Raw genomic sequence first — 15789 nt, 5'->3', positions numbered from 1 at the left:
TAAAATAAAAAGAATAAATCAAAATGAATACAGGACGAAATAAGGAAAATTCAGTTTTACGATGGGGAATTTTGAAAATTATTCAAGATTTCGAAAGGATCATTAATTATTAACGATTCGTATTCCGATCCGTTATTTATCATAAATTATTAACTAATATTATTAACTATAAATTATTAAATTATAAAATATATATAATATATAATATAATAATATAATATATAATATAATATATATAATATATAAATTATAAATTATTAAATTTATTTAAATTATTAAATATAATAATTAACTAGTATTATTAAATAATAATACTAACCGTTGACTTGCGTTTGCCAGACAGCATCACCGACTCCCCAAAGGCCGGAGACCGAATAAAAAATGTAGGGATTATCCGGGTGTGGTTTCCAAAGAAGCAACACAACTATTAGACAGGCGTGAACGATGGCACCAATTGCCATCAATGGCTGTCTTCCTACGAATTTCATGAGAGAACCGAATAACAAGGAACAACCTGCGTTTACCACTCCAAAACATATCATCACGTATCCCACTTTGTGAACGCCCAGAGCGCAAGAGATGTATGCCTGAAAGTAACAAAAAAAAATACATATTTTTAATTTCTCTTTAATGATTCCACTGTTAATCATCAATAAAATTTACAAATTTACTTTCATTTAATTTTTTAACTGAAAAAATCACTGATTGTTATTTCAAATTAAATTTTTATTGGTATAAATTAATTAAAAAATTAATTAAATTAAATTAAACAATAAATATATTTAAAAATTTATTTGTAAAAAATATTACGCACTCTGTTGCATTACTTTTATAAAAATATTTATACATTTGCGATTATACATTTTCTTTATTTGTTTCTTCATTTTTAAATAACAAATTTATAATTATAAATTTATTTCATTTATATATATACTATCATTTAATTGTATAAATTATTTTTATAAAAATCAAAATGTATATATCGCATGTCTATTTATAAATTGGTCTAAATTTTTCAGGGATTATTATTTTCTTTTCTACGATGCATCTAAATTATTAATTAATAATAATTTGGAAAAAAAAATCTGCATGTAATTTTGTTGCAATACAATTGAATGTTACAACAATTGCATATGTGTTTGCTATATTATTTTAATACTATTCGATTATCATCGCGTAGTTTTAGCAATACAATGAAAAAAAAAAACGCAATTATTTATTCGAAAAATAAAAGCATTAGAAAGATTTCCACCGTGTGTGTCACTCGTTATTATTTAGAAATAAATTGACAAAGGAAAAAGATAATGATCATTCCGATCAATTGGATATTGGGTGTTCTTATGGTTAGAGAGTTGTAAACAAGACAGAGACGCTGATCAAATCGTGACGTAGATACTCGATGTACGAACCGGTATTTTGAAATCAAAGACTTACATGACCCTGGATTCGTTGGAATGGAAAGGACGATACTTCTACGAGTGGTAGAAAAATGACATTGAAATGACGTATTAAAGCTTTCCACAGCGAAGAATAATTCGAATGGAATCGGTTTCTTTTAACTTGCTATACCAATTAAAGAATTTCATCAAAGTATGCTAAGATGTCTCGAATATGTCTTACGTTATATCGAGTATTGCTACATTATGATGTTTATTACACAAAGAATTTTCATGGACGGATTACTAATTTACAATTTTGTGCACATTTATTCCACTAACAATTCCTGGATAATTTCTAAGATCAATGAATGTAAACGTGTATAAGTATGTGTATATAAATACACACATATATAGATATTATCTATACTTAGATATGTGTCCTGTACATAAATATATACGGGTAGATATTATTACGCGAGTATGCAGTAAATAAACACGATAGGTGGGTAAGGTTTAACGAGCTGAGCTTGTTATTTGACGTATATATCGGGAAAATCCTTTCGATAAAATTTAAATTCCATCCTCGGTCGAGGAACTCGAATTATCGAGTATTCAAGAACGAGCCTTCGCACTTAGGACGATATCTGATCAACCGATATTGCTCTTTTCTCAAGAAATATACTAACTTTGTTTATTCGATAATATTCCTTACGATTCCTCGCATACTACCTCATTTCAAATCAAAATAATACAAAATAACAAAAACAAAACAAATTAATATACAAATACTTATAATCGTTGAAGAATAAAGCAAACGTCATAACCTCAAAAAAAATGAAAAAAAGAACAAATGAGAAAATAAACGTACGTTTTTTTATACAGTGGGTGTATTTTCAAGAGAACGAACGAACGAACGTTAATATTTGAATCATCCTGTATAGCCTGGAGCGTTCACGAGATCGAGCTTGGTTAAATGGAGATGCACGTGTGCGTGCATGCTGATGTTGCAGGTGAAGAAGAGATACAGGTACATAACATTTCAGGTTTGGAAGCGGTATCGCGAGAATAAGATCGCAAAGCTATTTATATCGAGCCAGCTGACTCAATGGAGTCAGTGCATAAGCGCACACGTCTGATAGAGAGAAAGAGTGATGAGAGGAGAAGAGAGAGAGGAGAGGAAAAGAGGAAAAGAGATGAGTCCTCCTCTCTCTCTCTCTCTTTTTCTCTCTCTCTTTCTCTTTATTTCTCTTTCGCCATTTAATTGCCCAATTACCTGGCCTCATCGGCGAATGCACTCCTCTCTCGTCGGACCAGTTTTAAGACGGGTTCGTTCGTTTGTAAAAGTTCGTTCGTTTCTTCGATAGCACCAGTCGTTGCACTTTTCGCGCCAACTAACGCGGCCGAGTACCTTTTCATTCGAACAAGATGAAGAAAAAAGTTCTATCGTATTTTTAATTTTATATTAAAGCTTAGAATTCACACACACACATACGAAGAATCAAATATTATTATGATTTTATTGAGAATTTTAATTTAATGTGGATATCTCGTGAAAATATTATTATATTTAATATTAGGACGTTTATTATTTAATGTCTAAGCGAAAAATTTATTTTTCATTAGGAATGATTTAAAAATAATTGTTATTTTGCAATTTAGAGGTTAGTTTATGAATTAATAATTAATAAATGAAATAATTATATACAGTTGTAAATATAATAATAAATATGAGTTTAATTATAATAGTGGACTAATTTAGAAAAATTGAAAAGATTTATTTTATAATAGAAATATATGGAATATAAAATGATTGGTGGTACATATATACTTGTGAATTTATATTATATATGCTCAATTTTTATTTATTATAATTTATACTGATTAATATTTTTAATATAATATTATACACGTATGTTTTTAACTATGTATAAAATAAATCGACAAAAACTAATACTTATATCATTAAGATTGTCCAATAATATTTTTTGCCGATTTTATGAAAAGTTATTCCTACATTAAAAATAAAAATTGAACATATGTATTTACAAATCAGTATGAATTATATATATATATAAAATGTATATTGTAACTTGTGCGTTGATGAATAAAATATATATTCACATTAGTCGCGTTGGTAAGTATCTGAAGAGATGAAAAAAATGTTGATTTGCAAGAAAATGACACGGAGTTAGAAAAAAGTAGTGGTTGGCCGTGATGAATCCTCACCAACGCGAGGACCGATGACCTTCGCCTTGCTCGCTTCGCGGATACATTTTCTACATCTTTGGTTTTAAACTAGAATGGAAAGTGCAATGACGTCAAGAAGAGCCTCGAAGGGCTAGAAAATCAACGATTATTTTTCTCCTTTATCTTTTCTTTTTCTTTATCATTTCCAGTTTGCCTTCGAAGCTCGAAGAAGTCGTCGTCGTCGTCGTCGTCGTTGTCGTCGTCGTGCAACGAGTTTTAAACAACGTATCGACCAGAGAGTTTCTCGTTTTCCTTTAAAGTCAAATCTACGTTACTTATAAATAAATCAACTCGTTTCTTTTTCTTCTTCTTCTTCTTCTTCTTCTTCTTATTGATATTCTTTTTTCGAACAAAAATATAAACTGGAAAAACTTTACAAAGCGATTTATATTTCCTTTCGTATTACAGGATTTCTTGGAATGTTGGTACCGATATTTTTCGATACAATTTAAAGATCAAACTTTTATGTATTTTTTTATATATATATATTTGTAAATCGATAAGACACGAATTTTCCGCGTAATCCAAGTTTGATCCAAAAAAAAGTCCCTGCCAATTTTTATTCAATACAAATTTCAAGCGATGTATTTATTGAAATCTGGTTTTTCTTTTCCGGGTAATCGAATATTTTCAAATCGAGTTAAAATCGTTTAAACAAGTATCTCGAGATGCTTTTTATATAAGCGAATAAGGTTTATTTCTAGTCGGTGAAATTCACACGAGGTGAAAACTTTCGCGTAATACAATCATATAACACGAGACTAACTCGTCACGAGTATTCAAGGAAAAATTGAATGAACAAATCTTATAGAAAAAGAGTATCGTTTCCAATGATTATTATTTCTTATTATTTTTCAAACAAATTAACGAATTAAACAATTAATCGAAAAATATGAATCGTCGGACGTCGACCGAGTCGTATTTTCCGAACGTCCTTGCCAACGGTTGCTATGCCATAACTCTTCAAGAAAAAGATGATCATTTCTTATAAAAGTTCACACTTGTATCAGTGGTATTGACTCGCAACCAACACATATATACACATACCATGAACGATTGAGAGGTTAAAAGCGGAGAAAGATTATGGTAATGAAATGGGGGAAGGGGGATAAAGAAAAGTAAAAGAAAGAAAGGAAGAAGAAGAAGAAGAATAAGAATAAGAAGAAGAAGAAATGCTTGAGAATAAGGATAAAATAGCCCAATGATGATTCTTCGACATCGTTCGAGCGGATCGGCAAAAATAATCTCTGGCGCCAGTGAGAAGAGTGTAAAAAGAGCAAAAACAGGAAAGAGTAAAAGAAAGAGAGAGAGAAGGAGAAGGAGAGGGAGAAAGAGAGGAAGAGGGGGAGGGGAGGAGAGACAAACCGACCAAACGACCGACCAACCGACCGGTCATACGGCTCAACGACCGACGAGAAGCTTCCATTACAGCTCAGCCTTCGAGTTTCTTCAGAAGTAGGTTACTCGCAACTTCGTTGGACTTGTCTGTACGACGTTAGCGAAAAGCAAACGTACATTGATTGTAACTAACTAATTTAAGTATCGGTTTTCTCGGAAAGTCCTTACCGATGATTATTTTCAGTATATTATATAAATTTTCTCGAGATCGGTATATTAAAGAAAAAAAAAAAACAAATTAAATGTATACAAAGACGTCTGTTAAACCGCCTGGAAAGTGTTTTGCCAATTTTGTGAAAATGTTGTTTGTATATTAGAAAATAGAAATCTAAGATATGCATTTTATAAATTGGCACGTGTAATTTCCGGGATGTGACAATATTAATATCATTAATTTGTTCGGAAAGTTATTATCGATTTATTGGAAAATTTCTTTATATGTTAATAACAAAAATTGAATATATATATATATTTTTGTAAATTGGCCGGAACTTTCCAGTCGAGTCAATATTATTGACGTATAATTATTATCTAATCAAACAAATATTACCTGAGTAAAATCGGCACCGATGAAGGCCTGCTCCATGCCGATCCATACTGTTATGGGTATAAGTAACTGTTGATAAGGTTTCTTTAATTGATAAGCAGTCGCCGAAAGTAATTGAATACCACTGAGTTCCTGACTATCGGCACGTCGTTGCTTTTCCCCGTATCTGCACATAAAAAATTTAATTTACCATGAGACATTTATTATAGTATTTGTATATATATATGTATATATATTTGTGTATGTATGGTTTGATTGAAAGACGTAAAGAAATAAAAAAAAAGAAAGAAACGAAAACAAGACTCTAATCTCGCTATCTCGATTGGGAGTTTACGATTAACGACAGTTCGAGGTCTCGTGAGAAATTTAATGACGTAGTTTAAGTCCACTAAAAAGCACTTTAATGACGACTATGTTTAGAACGGATGTTGGACACGACGCTATTATTTATTTACAGATTTTTTTGTAAACTTCTTTTCCCATTTTCCAATTTTGTTGTCGTTGTTGTTGTTGCTGTTGTTATTGTTGTTGTTATTTATGCATATATATATTAAACGGGAATTAAATATGTCAAAGAAATGAGAACAGGTGATCAAAACTATGATCGTTGAAATTCTTTAAAGGAATACGATACAATAAGGAATTCCTATCATGGTCCAAAGTGTTACACCAATTCCAACGACTATGGTGGGATCAGTCGGAGATGCTGATGACGATGATGACAATCCAGAAACAAAGTTTCTAAAACTAACTTACAATATACTCGAGTATGAACGTGTTGGTAACTTGGAGTAGTTCATCCAACGATTCTCCAGGTCCCGAGGAGAGACTACGACAGCGAATTTGCAAGATAAATCTCAGGTTGGCGCTATTAAACGGCTTAACACGTTCTCCCAACGACAGCACAGCGTACGTTCTCCTCTCTTGGCAAATGTTCCAACCCAGACGGCATTCCAGAGAACACGTTCTGCCGTTTGACTTTCTTGGACCAGCCGAAGCTACGGATACTTTCGAGGTGGACAAGAGCTTGTTGTACGAATGCGGTATCTCGAGGTCTCGGTTCTCGCCTAGGCTTTTCAAAAAAAACCCCCACACAAACACACAAACGCACGCACAACCCGACGAGATTCGCATCCATTCCTATCATCTAACCGTTCTTATTATTACGTAATGCTTTTATTTTAATCAAACACTCGCTTGCATCTTTTGTTCCTCTTTTTTTTTTCTACGTTCATTTTCTCGATTACTTTTCCGAGAAATCCGTAGCTGTGTTTGGGTTAAATGAAGAGAATAAATTTCTGGTTAATTCGAATTATTCGCGTAATTACGTTGTTTTTTTTTTTTTAATCTGTCCATGCATATTAATAAATATTTTATTATACTACTATTACACATTACTTGGTATCGGGCATAGTAATGGAAAAAGATCCAAAGAGAGAGAGGGAGAGGGAGAGAGCAGCTAATGGACGTTGCAAGCTTAAGATGCATTCCCAAGCAATCTAGATACATAATTCAACGAAACACTGACTCATTGATCAGCATCGCTCGAGAAACAAACGACTTCCTTCCAATCGGAAAAACTGTTGCTGTTTCTGTTTCTGCTGTTGCTGTTGCTACTTTACGGTTCACGATCGTGTGATTGTGCATAACGGGAAATTTCTTCAATTATAAATTGTATTATTTTTCCTTTTTTTGTTCTTTCCTTTTTTTCCTTTAACAAACTTTTACATATCATCGATACGTAAGATACACTTAGTCAGGATAAGAAGTAAATAATTGAAGAAAAAAGGCAAATGGGGGTATGGAAAGGTGTTAATTATTGCCGTTACTACTTCTCTCACGGTATCACATACGCGATCGGCTACTCAGCCTTGCAAGGTCATCAAGTGTTGTTTTATCTCCTTTCACAAGGATAAAGGCTGTCGATCGCTATTTATTTCTGTTGCTTTAGTATGATCCGAGAAACATGCATTCTCGTTGATGAATATCCTTTTTATTTATATTTCCTACTCAAGTTAGTTTTTATAATCAAAATCACGGTATAACGTTAAACGTTTCTTCTGAACGCGAACAGAGATGCCAATAATTATAATGGTGGATTGAGTCATACAATCCTTTTTTTTTTTCAATAATTTTACTATTCATTAATTATATTACAATTTGTTCACTTTTATATTCACAATCATGATTCTAATGAGCATACGTGTTTATAATTATGACAGTGGATTATACTAAATAATATTTAAATTTTGTTCATAAAATAAATCACGGGGTTTATCATTTATTCTATAATATAAATTATACTTTAATGGAAAATAAATTCGTAAAAAAAAAAAAAAAAAAATAACAAATGTGTTCGCTTAATTCACCGTCGTAATTACCACCGGCACATGGATGACGAATACAACGAGTTTTTGCTTGGATAAAGAAAAGTAATGATAGTCTAATAACGAATGGTAGGATCTTTGAAGGAACATAAGTTCTCCATCCGAGCAGAAAAGACTCGGCTTGAACGAACCGTTACGACTCGTAGCCTTGAAACTACCATGATGATGTGAAAAAGATATCGGCAAAGCCGACGCGACACGTTGGGATTTAACGTTTGTCTCTCTTTCTATCTCTTTTTCTAACAACTTTACGTAATATCGCTCGTAGTATCTGGAGATATCACAGACTTTGTTTTCTTTATTCTTGTTTCTTTTTTCTTTTTTTTTTTACAGAAAATAAAAATAGGAAAAATAACGAGCACGATGAGAAGATACGCTCAGATGTTGCGTCTGTTCAAAGTATTGCCTACTTTTAAGGGATACGAGTCAACCATTTAACGCACATTTATACATTTCGTTGATTAAGTGTCATTAAACCACTGTTTTATTAACAATAAATTGATTATATTTTTCTGTTCAAATAATATCATATTTTTGCATACAGATTTTTCTTCAGAATTCTATTTAATTAATTCTATGAACGATAATATTACACCGAATGGTAAGAATAATTGACAACGAGTATATTCATCCGTTTAAATATTTGTTAACAATTATTCGTAATTTAATTTGAAATAATATATAAAGGATAAACATCAAGTAACCTTCCATGATATAAAAAAAAAAAATGCAGACACTCAATTGACCCGTCACTGCAGTGGCAGTGTAATCATTATCTACTCACTTATAAGTGAAAGGATTTAATCGATTACCAATAAATTTATAAAGAATCAATCCGAGAAATGATTATATTTAATTCTAAGAGCATCGTTTAAAAAAAAAAAAAAGGAATTAAATCAAGTTGCAAGGAATCGATCTGAGAAATAATTAAATTTAACTTTAAGTATCGCATTTGAACGAAAAGAAGAAAAAAAAAAAGAAGAAATAAATCGATTTTCAAGGAATCAATCGAAGAAATAATTAAAATTTAATTTTAAGGTTTTGTATCGTTGATTTTAAATGAAAGAAAATTGTATTATATTTAAGAAAAAAAATCATTAAATCCAATTTCCAAAGAATCTAGCAGAAAAATAATTAAATTAAACTTTAAGGAAGGTTCGCGTGAATTTGAAATAAACGTTTTGCATTATTAAAAAAAAAAATAATAAAGCATTGATCGGATGCAGTTACGTTAAAAGAAACATAATAGTTTAACGTAGCATTGGAAAAAAAAAAGAGATACACATTTAGTTACACGTGCATCGATCAAAAAATGCAAATTTTGTAATTCCTGTTTGATTACGCAATCCGAGCAATGCCGTCCGGTGGCACGGTGCTTCATTCATGCGATCGTTCAAAGTATCCCCTCCGCTTCTTGCACGAAGTGGTTAAGAATCATTAGAGGTAGCCAATTATAATTCGTAATATCCCAGGACCGCATGATATCAAAGAAAAAGAGACATGTTTCTCTTGAACCTAGGATACATATCCGTTTCCGGTTTTAAAGTCGTATAAATAAAACGATATATGTTTCGTTTTTCGTGTCATAGAAAAATGACGAATCAAATACGACACTTTTTTTTTTATGAATATTTTTCTATTTTTCGTCGATTTCTTTTTAAAATCTTTTTTTCTACAGTTGAGAAGATAGCTGCCATTTTAATCAACGCAGAAATTTATCATTGATACCTGTTAATCGTATTATGCTAATATAAATTATTCAAATTATATTTGCAATTATTCAAATTATATTTTTATATATATAGAACGAATTATTATTCATTATACTTCGGAATGATAACGTTTGTTATAAAGATGTTAATAATTTTTCATTCAATCGGAGAATTTGTCCGTTGATTATCATTAATTTCAATATATTATCATTGATTTATATATATATTCATCCTTTTTATAGATTCACGATTAAATCATATTTATCGATCGTATTTTACAAACTTTTTCGTTCCGTGTTCTATGAAAGACAAATTGAAAGGGTAAGATAAATAAATAAATTCGTATGCCAACGAATAAATGAAATTGTTTATGAATTTAAGATAAAAATATATTGTTCTTTTTTAAGTAAAGAAAGGTTTTACATTGTTCGCGTATTATTAACGTAAATCGTATTTGTATGAAATTACAGTGTTCGTTAACGACATCTTTTTGTATCTTAATAATCGTGCATCTAATTATCAATAAGAAATTTTGCAGTAGTTTGGTATAGTAAGTTTGCACGTGCGCGCGTACGTACTCGTTGTTAGATTCTCGTTTAACTAACACGCGAAAATGAGATTTTCCATGAATACTTCGCAACACATCAAATGATCCAGCCAACCTACTTCGACTATAATAATTTGATCAACGGGCTGCCATTAAATATTGCATACATCCGGCATAAGTGAAACGACGATGTTGATATTTTTACCTGTTTTTTCTTCGCGAGAAAACCAACATATTTTAGGTTAGAATTTGTATAAAGAAAATAAAACAAATCGAGTGTTTATACTATTACAATATTTTGGTCATAATATAGAAAGGAAAATAAAACAAAAAGAAAAGCATTGATTCTGACTCATGCGATGTTTGTACCGCAGCAACGATTGGATTAGTGATTTACAAGCCAATTTAATCAATAATTTTCAATAAAACACTTTTTATTTCGTTTCCGCGTCAGGACGATGATTCGTTCCTATTAATGACTTCTTAACAAAAATGTTTTTTCTTTCTCTACGACGACTCATTCTTTTCGAAAATTATGTTTTATTATTATTATTTTTGTACCATTATGTGTTCCATAAAATAAGATTTATAAACTAACGAATTAATTTTTCGATCAATTCAGACACATTAGTTTGATGTTTTTAGTGGTAATCAATCGTTTAAGTTTTGTATTAAGAAGCAAAGTAATTTGGATTAGCCGTCGTAGTATTTTTAATAAGTACAAATCGCGATCGTTACGATCGTGGGATTACGTAACGACGTGGTCGGTGGCTTTGCATCTGTGTATCCTGTCAGGATGTACGCTATTTTGCAATCATGAACAGAGCAATGTTTATGGCGATATCGCGTTGAGAGAGAGAAATAAAAAGAGAGAGGGAGGAGGAGGGTTGGGAAGGGGGATACCCACGGATCTCGCGATACTCGCTCATTAAGGTGGGTTTCGTAATACTCCTCTGGAAAAAAACGACGCTTCGTATCATCCTTTGCTACTATTTTGCGGACAAATTATACAAACGAAATTCCGAGAAATGGTCCGACGTATACAAATTAACCTTCCTCTTGATTCGATTTCTTTAGAAACGTTTCATTAAAATCCAAATTAAACGAAATTACTAGAAATTTTTGATCACGGAATTGGAATACGAATTGAAATGATTTTTTTAAATTTAATCGTAAATATATTATGACTGATAATATGATAAATAAGTTTTATCATCAACGTTTTATTAAAAGTTCAAGATTATTTTGTTAGAAATTTGTTTTTTTTTTAAATTATTACCCAAATAATGATAAATAAAATTAAATAAAATTTTAAACATTTTATAAAATTCTAATCATGAAGAATAATAATTGGAAATTAATTTTAAAACTTTAAATGTTCTAACATGATTTTGTCGAATAAATTAGTTTATTAGAAATGTAATGAACTAAATGATGATTCTATGAGATTAGATAAAATTGAAAACAATAAGATGTTTCGTTTAAAAAGTTTACCTTGATAAAGGATCGACGAAAAGAGCGACGATGATTACTGCGACGATGACGCAAGTCAAGTAAATTGATGAGATCTCGTAAATCTCTGATTCCGGTGGTCTTTCCAAGTTATCGTGTGCTCCATTACCAAATACACAAAATTCGGCGCCGCATAGTTTGATTTTATTCCAACTGGTGGTACTATTTCCACCACTGCTGCCAAATTCTCCCTCGCTCAGTACTAAAAAACACATAAAAAAAGTAATTACATTAAATTAAATCAAGTTAAATTAAATGTCTAATTTATAAGATATACCTTATAAAGAAAGTCAAATATAAGAGAAGAAAGAAAATAAAACAGTGGGGGTAATATAAATCTAAAGAGAAATCGCAATGTAATATGTGTTTGTACAAACAAAAATGTTTTTTTTTACTTTTAACATTAAATACGCGCTTCGTATGGGCTTTAATTGTTAGTTCCGTCGTCAAGGTGATGTTAGGATCAAGAGAAAAGATCAAAAAGGTTGATTACAGTATTACACCGGAAATCACGGCCTGACTCGATCGTATTCTATCGAGGTGTCGTGTTCTCGAGTATACAAACGAAGAAGCTTAGTTACATTTACTGGCCAATAGTTTGGAATCTCTGAGTAAATTCAAAGAAATAGAACATTTATAAGCAACAACAACAAAATAAATACATTTGAAATAACCAATGTAATATAATTAATCAATAAAAAAAAAAAAAACTTATGACGTTTTACATTATTTCTTTGTTCGAATATTTTTATACGAATTACCTTTCAAAAAAAAAAAAAGAACAAACAAACTACTATTATTTAGAATCCCATAAAAGCAATTATAATTGTACCTAAGTTTCCAATTGAGTATTATTTGTTCATATTTCTAGTAAAAGTTAGTAAAAGATGTCTCCCGATAGGAAAGTTCGTTCCGAGTATTGGTTTAAAACTGGGTGTGTAAATTATAAAAGAACATTAATGGACGTAAGAAAATATTGAGAATCTTTTGAAATATAATTTAATGGAAATCAGTGAGTAATTTGAATTTTTGTCTGTACGGTAGTGTAGATTAATTTTATAGCGAGGTTGGATAAATCGATAACTCGACAGTTAAGTCGAATGAAATGATGATATTATAATACTATGATAACAGAGAAAGAGAAAGAGAAAGAGAAAAAGAAAAAAAAAGAAAAAGAGAGAGAGAACTTTATACATCAGGTTGCATCATCAGGTTGTTGATAGGATCGTAGAGGATATGCGATACTATGTCTCGTTATGTGCACCTACGAATGTGTTAGTCAATCGTAAATCGATTGTACTTGCTTGCTAGCTCTCTCCACGTTTCAAGTAATCGAAAGATATCGATGTCACGGTTAGACTAATATCTCATGGTAATCAACGGTATTACGCCCATAATAATTTATATTATATGGGACACGATCGAACCATCATTTCAGAATCCTTTCTTTTCCATACCCCTACCCTCCTCCTAATTTTCTTATTTTTGTTGTTGTTGTTACGTTATTGTTCGGAAAATAATTGTAGCTTTTCTCAATGGTAAATGAATGAAAATTTGTTTGTCGTATTTAGAATTCGAGGTGTTTCAAATGATCGTGAATATTCGAATTTAATTAATTAATTAATTGTTATTGTAAATTAATTAATCATCTTCAAGAGGACGATCTAAACACGGTACATTTTGTACATTGAAAATGATATATGATTTTGTTCTTTGTAACGTTTAGTCAGATACAATAGATATATAATTTATTTGAAATATTAAATGTATTAATAAATGAAAAAATAATATTATCAATAATTTGACTTATTATTATTAGCCATTATTGATGAAAGATTTAAGAATTATTTCGAAGGATGACGCATACAGTTAAAATTAAGTGTATAATACTTATAACGAAAGTATTATGCACATATTATTTAATTACTATAATATTATTATTATTATTATAAACGAATATAAGTTTTTAATTGAAAAAACAATTTATATTTTACGTAATAACGTTAAATACACAAAATAACGATTTGCTTATTAAGCGATTATTAAAGATTGGGAATCCCGAATATATCATCTCGAATAAAAAAAAAAAAATGAAGAGAAATTAATGATGCATCAAATTTAAATTAATTTGCATCATTTATCAAGTCCTCGGTTAAAAAACTTAACAGGAAAATATATAATTATAAAAAAAAAAACAACAAACAAAGTATGAAACAACATTGAGTCTCGATTAAATTAATAATAAAATTAAATAATATTATAATGACGTAGAGAGAATACTGATACGTCAAGGGTATATTCATTTTGAGATAACGAATTTGAGATGACGTAGAGAATTGCATTTCCAATCTCGAATGTGTTAATTTTGATTGGAACGGTATGTTTCTTTGTTCGAATGATACAATTAGTTGAGATTTTTAAAATAAATATGAGAATATAAATGAACTTCTTGGTATATCGATAACAAACTCTCAAATCTTTCGAATTATCATACACATGGTATAGAATTGCATACTCGTAACGATAACGAGAAAGCGTTTCATTCGCAGCTGTATAAATGCTGTTAACGCGTTGATATATACACGACTATGCAAAGAAGGAAACGATCAACGTGCGCTCTCATCCGTCGTATCGTTTCCTGGCATTTACTTCGACTTTTCTAGAAGGATCTTTTCGCTAGAAGCTCAATAGCACAAACACAACAACTCTACCAAATAAATCAAACATATATTATCATCCTAAACGATATCTACAACGAACGACAAACTTATTTGCGCAGCGAAATTTTTACGACAAAATTCATGCGTTCTAAATGAATGATATACTGCACTTCGTTTCATTTTACGAATTCGTAAAAACCGAATCATGTTTGTTTCCAAATATTTTTCACCGAGAAGAAAATTTCTAACAAATATTAGCACGATACTTTGAACGAATCATTTTATCTAATTTATAAGATATAAATTTATTATTCGATCAAATTTGACTTCATTATCTTGCGATAAACTGTTGTAATGTGAAAACTTTAATCTGAACAATTATTAGTCTCATTTTCATAAGACATATTTATAACAACTTTTTTTTTGTAAATAAACGAACGAATGTGTTATCTAGGTCAATCAAGATAAGAGAAAGCGTATTATTGTGAATTCGAGTGATATGTTTGTTTATTAGATTATAAATTATAGGATAAATTATGTGATTATCTTGTTCATAGTTAATGATTTATTGGGAAAGGTAATTTCATTCGTTCTGATTATAAATGTATGATAATAATGCATGAATAGAATTCATCAGATATTTTACACATTTTTACATATACGAAACAATCAATTAAAATCTTTAAATCGTTGAATTTCGTAATATTTAGAATTGAGAAAGAGAGAGAGATCTTTTGATTGGAGAAAATTATATATTAACGCTTATTTATAAACAATATTTACGAAGGAACGATTAATAATTAGTTATTAACGCAAATTCTAACCCTTCATCTGTCGAAGAAACTTTATTACCGAGCAACTTGTAGTTTCTCCTCGTCTTATGTCGAAATTATCGTACACGACAATTGAAACGTGTTAAACTTTTATTTTCTTTTGAGACATACGTGTCTCGAATCGAATTCTTCTCGGATAGGAAGATCGCATTTTTATTCTAATTTATAAGAAACCTTGTTTAAAATATCTATTGCTAAAACGAAAAAAATTTCTAATGACAAAGTTTAATAAAAAGCAAAAAAATAATCTAACGCTAGGATGAAAATAACGTACGTTCTACAAATGGCGTTCATTTATTTTCAATTTAATCATCTCGTTTGTATAAAAATAACTTGAATATCGATTAATAACACGGATTAGAAATCATTGATCTTTATTAATAAAAATAAGTTAAATTCAATTTAAGTCTTTGACGAGATATAAAAAGTATTTTGTTATCTTTTGTCGCAATGCAGAGATTATGGATTTATTGTATGAAAATAAAACAAAAGATTTCTATAATTTAAAAATAAAATGGTAGACTCTATTAATACATCATTGCATGCAACTTTATTTTTTATCAAGAT

General features: G+C 30.2%; 1 protein-coding gene across 1 annotated transcript in view; it reads right to left on the bottom strand.

Moving 5' to 3' along the window:
- The window catches only part of LOC122520770 (UNC93-like protein), a 32332-nt gene that overhangs the window by 1336 nt on the left and 15207 nt on the right, over positions 1-15789 (bottom strand). Inside the window, exons 3-5 of the mRNA XM_043641021.1 lie at positions 11712-11931; positions 5575-5737; positions 320-587 (exon numbers count right to left, since the gene is read on the bottom strand). Of these exons, the coding sequence (XP_043496956.1) occupies positions 320-587; positions 5575-5737; positions 11712-11931 (651 nt within the window). The remainder of the gene's footprint in view (positions 1-319; positions 588-5574; positions 5738-11711; positions 11932-15789) is intronic.

This window comes from Polistes fuscatus, unplaced genomic scaffold (genome assembly GCF_010416935.1).
Source record: "Polistes fuscatus isolate 324 unplaced genomic scaffold, CU_Pfus_HIC Scaffold4, whole genome shotgun sequence".
NCBI classification, from domain to species: Eukaryota; Metazoa; Arthropoda; class Insecta; order Hymenoptera; family Vespidae; genus Polistes; species Polistes fuscatus.
The sequence above is the reverse complement of the archived record's forward strand: the minus strand, read 5'-3'. Positions and strand labels throughout refer to the sequence as shown.